At 47.9% G+C, this 13,569-nt stretch overlaps 1 protein-coding gene across 3 annotated transcripts in view; it reads left to right on the top strand.

The window, feature by feature from the left end:
- LOC146801783 (E3 ubiquitin-protein ligase TTC3-like) overlaps positions 1-13,569 on the top strand; it is a 1,211,260-nt gene that overhangs the window by 233,045 nt on the left and 964,646 nt on the right. For 2 of the 3 annotated variants that reach the window (XM_085621274.1, XM_085621273.1), the window contains exons 12-14: positions 4,136-4,298; positions 4,391-4,436; positions 6,015-6,144. In XM_085621274.1, the coding sequence (XP_085477400.1) occupies positions 4,136-4,298; positions 4,391-4,436; positions 6,015-6,144 (339 nt within the window). The remainder of the gene's footprint in view (positions 1-4,135; positions 4,299-4,390; positions 4,437-6,014; positions 6,145-13,569) is intronic. The other variant, XM_085621275.1, reaches the window with a different exon arrangement.

The following is a 13,569-nucleotide window of genomic DNA, read 5'->3' as shown; positions in this document are numbered from 1 at the left end:
CTATATGTATACTGGCGAATGGTCAGAGATGCCACGCGCCAGGAGGGAGGCCTCTCGGATGGCCATGTCCGGCTGCATGGAAGTCAAGACGTAGTCCAGACGGGAGAAAGAGCGATGTGGACCAGAGTAGAAGGTGAAGTGCCTACTTGCAGGGTGCAGCAGCCGCCACGCGTCCGTGAGCCCGAAGGCTTCAAGGAAGTCCGCCAACCACCTTTGCCCCGAGGGCGTTTCCCTGGGCGGATGCCTGTCAAGGGTGCCAGAGGCCACAGCATTAAAGTCGCCCCCGATGAGCAACTGCCCGTCAGGGAGGGAGAGTAGGAGTTTACCCAAGTCCACGTATGCCTGTGTCTGCAGGCCGGGGGGGATATATGTAGAGATGAAGTTAACCCGGCGACCCGCCCATCTCCCCGACAGGCCAGCAACGCGGCCAAGGGGATCTAACTCCGCGCGGTCAATGTGTAGGGGCAGGGAACGGCGAACCAGAATCCCCACTCCCCTAGAGCCAGAGGTGAAGCCGGAGTGAACCGCTAGGGTATACCCCCATCTATTGAGGGCCTGGCATGTATTCCCAATCAAATGCGTTTCCTGCAGGAATACCACATCCGGGAGGTGGCGTTTAATGAACTGCATGACAAGAGTATGTTTAAGCCCATCCCCCAGCCCGTTGACATTCCAACTGAGGATCTTAAGGCTATCCCCCCCCACAACTAGCCATAGTCCCTACTATAGAACCCCATCTGTCTCCGAGCACCAGCGCTGCCCACCACCCCTTGTCGACCATCAGTGTGTGACCTTAACATCCATCCAACTTCCCCCCCCCCCCCTCCCACCCCCCCAACAACCCACAGCTATGCATATCACAAGTAGGGCCAACTCAAGTGGACCAACACCCGACATTCGCAACAACTCGACAACATCTGCTGTAACATCTCCCCATACAAGCCCCCCCACCCCCCACCCTGCCCCCTGCTCCGCAGGTTTTAAACTACCCACTGCCCCAATTAGCAGAGCGCCTGTCGCCCAGCCCAACCCGGAGAAAGTAGCCACCCTCCCCGGAAAAACTGTTAGGGAGAACTGAGGCCGGCCCCAACTCCAGCCGCCGCCACCACTGTGCTACCCAAACTATTACACCATCCAGTGTGCGAGGCAATCTAGGGACCCTCTCAATGTCGGTAGGGGGGGGGAAGCACCCTCGCCCTCCCCATAGCCCCGCCACAGTCATTGGGACCCCAGTTCAGGTCAAATACTTTACTGTTCGTTGCGGCCTGACGCCGTGGGCGGAGTGTTCAGCGCTTCGCCGTGTCCGGGGGAGAGTCCCAGCGGGGGCTGTTCGATCTGGACCGCCACGACCCCTGGCTCCGCTCTGCTCTCCCCCCTCCGTCGTCCACCGGGCCGGGGGATTCCGCCACCCCCCGCGGCGGGTGTTCACGTTCGCGCCTGCTGCGATCCTCCTTCTGCGCCGTGTCGAGCCACTCTTGGACCGCCGCCGGCGAGGTAAAGAAGTGAGACCTTCCCTCCGCGATGATTTTCAGTTTGGCGGGGAAGAACATCATGTACTTAATACCTCGGTCCCGGAGCGCCGCCTTGACGCCCAAGAACGTGCGGCGCTCCTGCTGGACCCGGAGCGTGAAATCCGGGAAGAATCTGATGGTGGCCCCTTCGCGCTGCAGATTCCCCTGTCGCCTGGCCTCCTGAAGGATGGCGTCCCGGTCCCGGTAGTTCAGGATCTTGGCGATAATAGTCCGAGGCGGGGCCCCCGGTCTGGGTTTGGGGATCGGGGCCCGGTGAGCGCGCTCAACTGTGAAAAGTTTCGAAAGCCTCCCGGGCTTCAGGTGTTGGAGAATGAGGTCCTCGAGAAAGAGCTCCACGCTGCCCCCTTCCATTCCCTCCGGCACACCTACGACGCGGATGTTGCTGCGTCGCGCCCTCCCCTCTTGGTCCTCGAGCCGCAGGGCCATTTGGCGGTGTTGGAAGACAAGCTCGTTGATGCGGCCCTCAAGCCGCATCTCTGAGGCCTGCAGGGCCTTAATGTCCGTCTCGTTGGCTTTTGACCTCTCCGTGGTCTTGCCGAGGTCTGCGCGCAAAAGGTTGACCTCGATCGAGATCTTGTCCATTTTGGTCTCAAGGTTAGTGCCCAGTGTCTGAATGGCGGCCATAATAGAGGTCAAGGAGGGCTCCGCCTTCTCCGTATTAGCGTCCATTGTTACCCCAGACAGCGCTGGGCCGGTGGGCACCGCGTATTTATCCAGCTTGTTGGTTTGTGTGGGCTTCCCCACCTTTGGGCGCATGGCGACCGTTGTCTGCCGCTCCGCCAAGGACGTACCCCAGCCCGGCCGCCGGCAAGGACCCCCGGCTCCACGTTGTCACCTCCTCTTCGCCCGGGACAGCACCCCGTCGCCGCCCCTCCGGCCGGCACCCTCTGCGTGGTATGATCAGCAGCTGTCCCACCGCTCCTGCCGTCGATCGCTCTCACCCTCCGTCGGCACCATCCACCGGGTGGGAGCCGCACTTGGGATCCCCCAAATGCTGGGCGCTAGAGTGCTGGTCCGGCCGCGCCGCACCCCCAGGGCAGGCCTTACCCGCTCAACTGCCTTGCCGCCGCCGATCGCTGCCGATCCTGCAGCCTGATCCCGCGGGTCGCGGTGATCCACTGGGCCCGCTTGCTAGGGCCGTCGCAATCTCACCTCCGCTCCCGGCCCGGGGTGGTGTCTCCGCGGATGTGTGGTCCCTCCTCTCATGCCGGACTCTGCCTCACGGCGTGATCCATGCCCGGGGCTCAGCACCTCAGACGCGATCCGGCCTTCAGCAGCGTCGGTCCCAACGGCGGTACTCTGCTCCGGACCCACTCCAACCGGCAGCAGCTCGACTGCTGCTCACGGTTGTCCGTCCCTCTTCAGCCCCGCAGATGGGATAGGCCGCACGCCGGGACCTCAATTGGCGGCTAGCCCGCGCCTCGGGCTCCAGCCGATCTTCGATGCCACCGCGTCACCGACAATCGTCGCCGCCGATCTTCCCCTCGCTCTCTGTGCGCCGCTTCTGGCCTCTGCCGGTCGCGCCACCCTTCAGGAAGATAGCGCCGTGATTCCGATGCGTGCAGCCCGGATAAGTGGACGGATTGTCGCGGGCAGCACAGTTAGCTCAGCGGAGCTCGAGACCTAAGCGCCATCTTCGTCGGCGCCTGGCCACGCCCCCCGGCTTGCAGTTTTTATACATATGTATACAAGCACCGTAACCAAAATATGATATTGATGTTGCAACCTCTGCAGATGGCGCAGGGTATTACTTCCTTAAAGTTTGCAGGTTTTGGTTTGTAGTGTGTGACTGCTTTAGGAGAGAGACTCTATTTAAAGACATCTGAATATGTTGATGTAATCCAAAAGATACAAGTTGAATGTCAGAACCTGAACCAAAAGCTATTGCATCCCCTGGTCGGATGCAGGTGTGATGTGTATTGCGTGCTGTGTATTTGTTTTGAATTGATAAAAATTAAAAAAGGTAAAGATATTCAAGGTTATTGCTCAGGTTTTCAGAATTGGATGATAAGATTGCTGATACTTTCCACAATAAATGTGTTTGTTTCAGTTGACTAAGTAGCTCTACAACATAACCATTCATGTTCTTCGAATCCGCACTAGCGATACTATGTTTTGGGGTGCCAGCTTATAGGGCAGGCCCTTTGGCGGCACAAGATACATAGGGAGCCATCTTTAGGCTCTTACTCACCAGCACACAGACCTCTTGACACTTAGCTGTTACTGCTGGGCGCCCTCCACTGACAAAATGTTGGTACGACTCCAGAGACGTCACTCCAGATGAGGAAAGCTGCATGAAGTGTCAGGAATAGCTAAGCACATCAGATCAGGGTGGGTTTCACTGTCCTCGCCCTACTTCTTGTTGAGTTCATAATGTTTTCCTGGATTAAGTATTGGTGGAGGTTTTCACTAGTGCTCATACGCATCGCAGCTAGGCAGTCATGATCCCAGGATTATGTAAATGAGTCCTTTGGTTATCACCTTAGAAATTAAAGTCTGAGATATTTATTGTCCGTGTAAAGACAATTGCAAAGTTTTGTTGTTACTGTCCGACAAAAGTGTTAACACGGTGTATATAATCTTATTTGCATTATTTTCATCAGGGTCACTATCGATTTTGTGATGCTCTTTTTGCACTTGGTGAATATATGGAAGCTCTTCAGGCTAATCTTAAAGCTCTGAAGCTGTGTGAGGATGACCCAGATGGAGTAAAGGAGCTAACTCAGCAAGTTTTAAAGTTCAAAAAATGGCTTGAAGAACAACAAGGTACCTTTTTTTGTGTATATATCTGATACAGAACATTGCTCTTTGGGTTGAACATATTTTGTGTGATTGATTATGCATTTTATTCTTTGAAGCTGCAGACGAAGCAGGCATTCCAGATGTTCAAATTCCAGCACAAACGTAAGCGTCTCTCAAACTAAAGTATTTAAAACATTTGCTGAAGTACAGTGTTATTGCTTGTAAAGTTTTTGAAAACTAACCTGTTAAAAAGATGGCTTGACATAATGTTAAAACCAAAGGTTGATTCTAAGACATTGTTCATGTAGAAAGATTAGCAGATTATGAAACGATCTGATGAATTATTGTATTCAATAGATTTTCTATGGATGATTTATACACAAAATTGAAATAAATTGAGTATGCCATCTATGGAAACACTTGAACATCTGTGATATTGAGCCTAGCTTTCTCAGTTATAAAACATTTCAATTTATTTAAAAAAATATCTTAAATTGATCTAAATTATACATGCGCGCACCCCTCCTTCCACTCACCTACAAATCATGGACCTACCCACCCTACCACCACCACTAATTATCCTGCTCTTCTATGCCCGAAAGCCCCATCCCCCTCCAGCAAAGAAAATGTAAAGATACTGGGAAGGAGTTTTAGTTATTGGTAAGAAAATAAGAGCTACAACTTAAGGTTTCATTCGTTTAGGATTTTATGAAATTTCTCTGAGCACTATCCTAAATAATAAGAAATGGGAATGCCAAATGCTTAAACTCGTTATTCTTAAAAATATATCCGTAAGTTAAAGTTGTTGTTATAGACCAAGAAGTAGCAGATGTTTATTTTTGGCCAGATGAAGTATTCTATAGCTAAATATTGTTTGGATGATAGATGATTGAGGAAGCATACACTGCTGCCACTTTGTCCCATAACTGTTACTTTTGTTTGGGATGACTACCCTCTTTTGTGCTTTCGGAGTTTATATTTTTGTCTTTTTTTTAATTACAATTGTATTTCTCTGAATGTGGTCTTCATGAGTGGTCTCCTGGCAAGGGTATTTATAGTCTTTGATTATCGACTGTCGGTGATTTCTTTTAGATCTACGTTTGTTAATTAACAATGTCCTCTGAAATGCTGATAAAACATATTGAACAAAAAACATCCTGTTCCATCATTTACTAACTAAAAGTACCCGAAGTTCTTTTTGTCCATAAAAATGTTAACAGAAAAAATCCCTCTAGGTGTCACTGCTATCTGCAGACCCAGAGCTCCCATGCTAGCGAATTATCCTAAGCACATGTGAAGATGTAAGCACACTTATATGTTTCCTGAAGTAATGCTTTATCCTATTTACATGAGGCAAAGGAAAACTGACTTAATCTCCGTTTTTGTTGTCGTAGAAGATCCAAGTCACGACCTCCCTACTTTCCATGGTCTCTTAGTGTCTACCAGTGCAAGACCAGCTAAGTGCCATTCTGCAAGAGAATTTAGTTGTATATGTGTGAAGATTGGCTGTTCTGTTGTCTCATAAAGAGTTTTTTGTAGCTACTAATCTACAAGCAGAGCAGAGTTTCTTCTCTTCTGTGAAAAAAATAGAATCTTTCCTCAAAGTAATTCAGTAATTTGTATCTTTCAAGCCAACATGTGATACATCTATATATTTTCTACTTGCCTTATCAAAGTTCACCTTACAATGGGTATTTCAGTTATGGTTACTTAAAGACTTGCCCTTTGTAATGTTCCTAGTTCCATCTTTGAGAATGCACCAAGTTCGGACCTCGGGTTGTCTGCTTTTCTATATACTAGAACAACTAAGAAAAAAAAGAAGAAAGTGCCACTGATTCCTACCGTTGGTCTTAAGATAACGCATCGTACGGTAAGTTTGCAGATGCTGTGAACAGGATGTTTCATTTCTAGTAGTTATCTAATTCATTATATGTTTTTCTCATTTCTCTGATGCTGCGAGGGAACAGTAATGTAGAAGTGATTGTCTAAAATCTATTATAAAGTAAATTCTCATAAACACACAAAATGTATGTGCCTGGAAAATTCTTATTTGGATATTTTAGCATAATATTTGGGATTGGGCAGACTGCCCAATGGGAGCAGGTAGATCTCTCCTTTGATTTTTATGGCAAACGTGCAGGCATTTAATGTTTGCTTTAGACATAGAGGCATGCACTACAATTGTACTTGTATACTCACCTCAGAATGTGTGCAGTGCATGCAATATTTAACCGTATTATTAATCCTCAGAATCGTGTATGGACATGCTTATCAGACTTCTCCTGAATGATACAAATGCATTTTAATCCTTTGATTCAAGAAAAGTAAAAAAAAAAAGCCCAGAAAACTCTATCCATACATTGCCTAGGTATCCCCTCTGCCTCATTTGAGTATTCACCCTGTTTAAAATCACTTGAGTACATGAAGATGTGACACAATCACTGTAACTTGGCATGAGGTGGAACTTCTAGTTGCACCCAAGATAAAGTTGGCAAGTGCTAAATTATCGAATATGTAAACACTAGTGAAATAATCCAATTCGTTGATATGATTGAGATTTAATAGCAGATAATGAACCAAACATCCATCACCACAGCGGTAACAGAACAACTCATTACAGGGAGTGCAGCTTAGAACGCTCGCAACATTCCACGAGCGTTCCAATTATAAGGGGTGGGCCGAAGGTACCAAAACAAAGAAGCAGAATACAACACATCTTCCTTCCAATACAGTTTTGGAAACAAAATAAACTCAATACGTGAAATCGTCTTTTTGCCAATCCGGTTTGGAGTGCACCTTTCTCAGGCACATCTTTCCATCAGGAATGGTAATCTGGTTGTCGCTGCTTGGTTTTACATTACCATCATTGTGGATAGGAACATCGCTCCTGTCATGAACAATTCTGTCAACACTCTAATACTGACCATCGTCCAACTTTACAACATTCTTAAACACTTTGCTTACCACTTTTTTTCCAGAAAATTTCGAACAACCTGACATTACAAAATTAGGTAATTTCACTTTCACTGCGTCACCGATCTTCAAGGCTCTAGGCGACCTCTGAATTTTCTCATTGTACCTATCCACATACTTCCTTTGATTTAAGTGTATTTTTTCCATGATCATATCGCTATTCACTTCCTTTTCTCTTCCACCGACCAGCCACAAAGGGCCTAACTTAGTGCCCGGCTCTCTCCCTTTAAGGGACTTAAACGGTGACACGCCAGTGACTGAGTGAGGAGTGATAAGATAGGACCAAACCATGTCCTCCAATGCTTTCCTTACATTGCTGCCATTTTGTACATTAAGTTGAATACAATCCTTGATCATGCGGTTTATGCGCTCTACCAGCCCATTTGCCCTAGGGCAATACAGTGGTGTAGGTTGATGTTCAACCGAATACTTGCGCAGGAACTCTTTCATACATGCAGAGGTAAATTGTACCCCATTATCTGTGACCACAAACTGTGGTATCCCTTCTGTACGGAAGACCCCTTGAAGGAAACTCATTACACTATCAGTAGTGATGTTTTCTACTACCTTGATGACTATCCATTTCGAATGATAGTCTACCAATGTGATGATAAATCTCCCACCCAGTCCTCTAACATTTAAAGGACCGACAATGTCCATGGCCACTTTGACCCAAGGAGCAGTAGGAACTTCCACAGGAGAAATCTTCCCTTTGCTCACAACCTTACTCTTGTCACTCATGGTACAAGGTACGCATTCCCTTACCTCCTTCTCCACCATGTTGTCCATTTTCGGCCACCAATAGTGTAAGCGAATTTTACTCTTGGTCTTGCTGCAACCTAAGTGACCCTCATGTGCCAATTGTAACAACTTTTCTCTTATGCCCTCAGGAAGTGTACTAGCTTGTTCCCTCGATATAGGTTATTTCCTTGTACATATAGTTCATTTCTCACTTCCCAAAATACATCCTCTCCATTTTTTAAGAACTTAGGACTACACGGCCATCCCTCAAGGATAAGCTGTTTCACCCTTGGAAATAACTCATTGTTTGATAAGGCCTCTTCCCATTCTGTTTTGTCCAACCCATCATAAACTGTAGATACTACAATTTCATCCCCAGGATCCTCCTCCGATTCCTTAGTGGTAACCTTGACAAGCAATCAGCTGCTTGATTCTTTTGTCCTGGTATGTACACCACTTCAAAATTGTAACCCTGAAGACCAAGAAACCATCTTGATATCCTAGGTGTGGACCTTCCTAGATCCTTTGATGAAAAAATGCTTACTAAAGGCTTGTGATCTGTCCTTACATTAAAAGGTATGCCCCACACAAATGTTCTGAAATGCAATATAGCCCAGTAACATGCCAATGCCTCCCTTTCAATTACTGAATAACGAGATTCCGCTGCAGTCAGAGCTCTTGATGCAAACGCCACTATACTTTCTCCATTTTCTGACACTTGACTAAGAGTGGCCCCAATTCCTTTTAAGCTAGCATCTGTAGTAATGATGGTGCGCTTACTGGTATCAAAACATCCTAGGGATGGTGTCTCTGATATACTGTCTTTGATTGTCCTGAAAGCCTCACTACATTGTTCATCCCATTCAAATTTTGTACCTTTCTTCAACATATGCCTCAAAGGGTAAGTAGTGTCGGCAAAATTCTTTATAAATTTAGAGTAATACTCTGACAGCCCCAAGAATGACTTGATTTCTTCCTTGTTGGTGGGACATGGCGCTAACTTTATAGCCTCTACCAGATTAGTTTTAGGCTTAATCCCTTCCTGGGAGATGACATGCCCTAAGTAAGTAACTGAGCGGACTCCTATCTGGCATTTCTCCTTCTTCAAAGTAAGACCAGCTTCCCTTAAACTACTCGGACCCAAACGTAGCTTCCTGTTATGATCATTTTCATCCTTACCATACACTAACATGTCATCCTGAAAACATAAAACCTGCTCCAACCCTTTTAAAATATTCTGCATTGCCCTTTGGAAAACTGCTGCAGCTGAGGCTAACCCAAATGGCATTCTACAAAATCTAAATGCACCAAATGGAGTTATGAACGTGGTCAATGCCTTACTTTCAGGGTGAAGCCTTATTTGGTGGTAGGCTGATGACAAATCTATCACTGAGAAGAATTCTGCCCCACAAATCTGATTCAGCCTTTCATTGATATTAGGCAAAGGGTGCCTATCGATCCATATGTTCTTGTTTAACTCTCTTAAATCAATGCACAATCTGATATTGTTTGTATTGCCTTTTGCTGTGATAACGATGGGTGCGACCCACCCAGCACACTCCACCAACTCTATGACCCCTTGACTAAGAAGTCTGTCCAGTTCCGCCTTCAGAGGTCCTCTCATCATAATTGGAATGTTCCTACATTTATGGGCTACTGGTTTTGCCCCCACCTTCAATTTTATTTTATGTTGGTACTCTTTCATGCACCCTAGTTTATCTGTAAAAATTTCTGGGAACTCATCAACAATCTCTGCCCCGAGGAGGAGCCAAGATGGCGACCGAGACGGCAGCGTAGATTCCCGGCTCCGTGAGCCTCCGCACCCCGCACGGATATCCTGCAAGAGATCCTTCTTCTGCACCACGAGAATGTGTCCGTAAGTGAACGTGACAACCGACCGCGTGACTCCGAGGTCTCTGACTGCCACACACCCGGAGAAATCAGCGATCGAACTTTGCGGCCCGTGCGGTCCCGAAGCCGGGACCTCGAGTGGGCACCTTGGCCGGGTGGCAGTTGAACAACAGCGGCCTGTGGTGCCTGGGTGGAACCGGTCCACCGGAGTGGAGCCCCCCTCGGCCTGCATTTTGCCGTGGCCGCTCCCCTCTACTGAGCGCTGCGGACTGAGGACATGCCCGGGTGTACGATTTCCGGATTCTGTGGCTTTTGCCCCTGCCTTTGTTGGTGAGCTGCCTGGGCGCCGTCCCTGGCCCGCCTTGATCCTTGCGGGCTGCTCCCGGCTTTTTGCGGGAGATGGTCCGTGGCGGAGGCGACTGTTGCCTGTGACCGCGCAACGGCTGGATCTGTGCCTGTCCCGGGATCTCTGTCTCCAGCGACGTGGCCCTCGAGGCGTTGTTCCCTTGGTCCTGGCCCTATATGAGTCGGGCCTTCCCAGCGGCCATCTTGTCATTATGCAGCCGGCCATCCTGTCCGCTGGGATGCAGCGGGACTGGGGGTGTGTGACTTTCGGGAGTGTGGCGGAGCGATCGGAGGGAGCCGCTCTGGGATATGGCGACCTCCTGGAGGCCCTGGGTGCCCTTCATTACTCCTTCGCTCATGGCGCCGGGGTCCTGGGGGGGAAGCTAGATGGTGTGGTAACAGCGTTGGGACAGTGGCGGCATGCTGGTCCACGGATACGCAGTGGCTTTCCACACTGCCCACAAGAGAAAGATGTTGTGGCCCCCCCCGCGCTTAGTGTACAGCCGGACACTTCGGACCATATGCTATCGTGTGATCGGCCAACGGTGAACTTGATCTGCTCCGGAGGTATTGGACCTGCGCGGAAGATGGTGGCCTTGTCCCGTGTGCGGTCTCTGGCGGCCCAGGGACACTTTCAGCACCGTGTATCTCATTTGGCTGCTCCGGCCTCTCAGGTCCTTGTGGGCAGTGCAGATCCTCGGGCAACACTGGCAAAGATGCCCCTCCATGAAGCGGTCTGTTCGGATGCCAAGAGACTTCCACCCCACCTGTGTGCGGCATTTCCCAACTGTTTTTGGACACTTCTGTACCTTGGGACATTGGACATGGTGCTGGGTCAAGGGGCAGGTATGGGCAGAATCGCAAAAAGTGGTCAAGGCTGAGGCTGATCCTTCGAGGGGGGTCCCTTCATAGATAGGCGGACTCATGGTTGTGCGCTCCCGGGGTCATTCGAACAGTTGGTGTGTAATGCCTCCCATCCCCCCCCCCCCTCCCCTATTTTTGTTGATATAATCGGCTTGGTGCCGCTGCTTGTTTGTTGGGGGGAGACCTCACCGTGCGGGAGGGAGAAGCCGGGGATATGTTTTTATGGCCCTCCTCCAACTTATTATGTCCTCTCCGCCCACCCGTCTGGGTGGGCCCTTTCTCACTCTTTTTTTTCCCTGTCTCTTCTATATTTCGGGTCTAGTTCCAGGGCGACAGGCACACTGCTGGGGGGTGGGGCCATACTCATTTGCAGAGGTGCAGGGTGGGGGGATGGGGGAGGGGACTCTTTCGTCTTTATCTTCTTTTCCATGGCCTCCTTTTTCTCCACTGTCTCTTTTTGCCTTTTTTCTGGGATCAGTGCGATACACCACCCTGCTTGTGAATCGTTTGCTCTTCATGTGTGCCACAGTTTCTGGGGGGGTTTGCTGGGCTTTAGGTACGGGGACCAGTAGGCGCAACTCTCTTTGATGTCTTTCCCCATCCGTACTTTCTCGCGCCTGCACCATCGCCTAACTGTATTGCTGCTAATTGTTTGTCTCTTATCCTGGCCCTTCTCACTGTTGGTAAATTGTCTGGCACCTGATCCTATTCTTTTGTTTCATCATAAAATGAAAAACCTTCTCTTTCCTGGTGCCCTACCTGCGCGGCTTATTGGCCGGACTATATTGAACTTATGACTTCGCTCTCCGAGGTGCCGCCTGTGTTCACATTCGCTTTTTATTATCCTGATTATTTAGCGGCCGGCCCCGGGGGGTTGTAGGCCCATACATGTAAATGCTTGAAACATCAATAAAGGTTTTTCAAAAAAAAAAAAAAAAAAAAAAAAAAAAAAACAATCTCTGCCCCACACACACCTCTTCCCACCAGCATGACGGGGATATCTGCACTGGGATCCAATTTCATTCCAAGGTCTCTCTGGTGCCCCCATCCTAGCAGGTTTGCCCCTTTCTTTGCGATATAAACTTTCCCAACTGTGCTCCTGTCCTTGAATGGTATCCTCATAAGGGCTACACCCTCTAAAGGAATCGGGTCCTTGTTATACCCTACAGGATTTACATCTGGAGTGTGTAGTACGATTTCCCCCTCTTTGAATTTCTTCTGAAATGTCTCGCTATTCATGAAAGTAAATGGTGAACAGGAATCTGCAAACATTTCCATTTTTTCTCCATCCAACCTTATTTCACATTTTGGTAGCTCTATGTGATTTACACTGCCTTCTCTCAAAACCTTCACTTGTAACACAAAATTCCTTTTGTATCCTTCACCATTCTCTACACTATTTACTGTTCTACCCGACATATCTTTGCACGCTCGCGCAAAATGTCCCTTGCGATTACAAATCTTACACGTAGCTGTTCTTGCTAAACAATTTACACTATTTGCCAAATGCCCACTACTTCCACATCTGAAACATTTCAACCTGTTTTCATTGTACATCCTCTCCTTGTTAAACACCTCCTTCCCCTCTTTCCTTTTTGCGTTCTTTATAGCACAAACCTCTTTTAGTTCTTCGCTTATTTCACTTACACTGTTATCACCCGTTGTGTTCATTTCCTTCATGCATTCCACAGTATGCTCAACACTTTTGGCAATATCAATTGCCATTTTTAAATCAGGATTACCTACTGGTATTTTACCCTGGATTTTCTTGTTATTCGTGCAGCGTACCAGTTGGTCACGTATCAAGGATTCCGTAAGCTCATTAAACTCACACGTGTTTGCAAGCCCTCCTAACCCAGCAATGTAGTTACCTACTTTCTCATTCTTCCCTTGGACCCTTCCAAAAAATTTATGTCGTTCTAGAACGACATTAATTTTGTCCGCAAATTGAAGTTCTAATTTTCTCATACTGCAATCATACACATCTCCACCTTCTTCATCCGCTTCCTCAACCTCCACCTCAGGCAAGCTATCAAAGATCTTTCTTCCCTCTGCCCCTAAATTATGCAGCAGAATATGCTGTCTCCTGATAGCAGAAAACCCACTTGCCCCTATAGCAATAAGGTAAGATTCAAAACTTTTCTTCCAGTCTTTCCACGTAACCAAAGGTTCCCCTGCCTCTGATAGGAAAGGTGTAGGCTGTAACATACTATCTGCTGCCATAATGTATATCGCCTCAAGCTACTTATTCTTTTCCTCACGTAAGTCTCCAACCCCTACGCTACCTCAATTTACTTCACTTTACTCCTAATGTTATGTACTGTTCAATTTGCTTTTCCTCTCAATATATTTCACACTAGGTTATAAATGTCAAAATTTAGTCATTAGTATCCCTTCACTGCAGAATTCGGCCTAACACACTTCCTCCACTGTTCCTTTACTTCCGTCGATAAGCCGTCTCACCGTACTTTCACCCAGTTCAGTTCGCACCTACAACTTCTTCCGGCAAGGTATTAGTATT

Source organism: Triturus cristatus, chromosome 8 (genome assembly GCF_964204655.1).
Source record: "Triturus cristatus chromosome 8, aTriCri1.1, whole genome shotgun sequence".
Lineage (NCBI taxonomy): Eukaryota > Metazoa > Chordata > Amphibia > Caudata > Salamandridae > Triturus > Triturus cristatus.
Note: the sequence above shows the minus strand (reverse complement) of the source record. Positions and strands in the feature narration are given on the sequence as shown.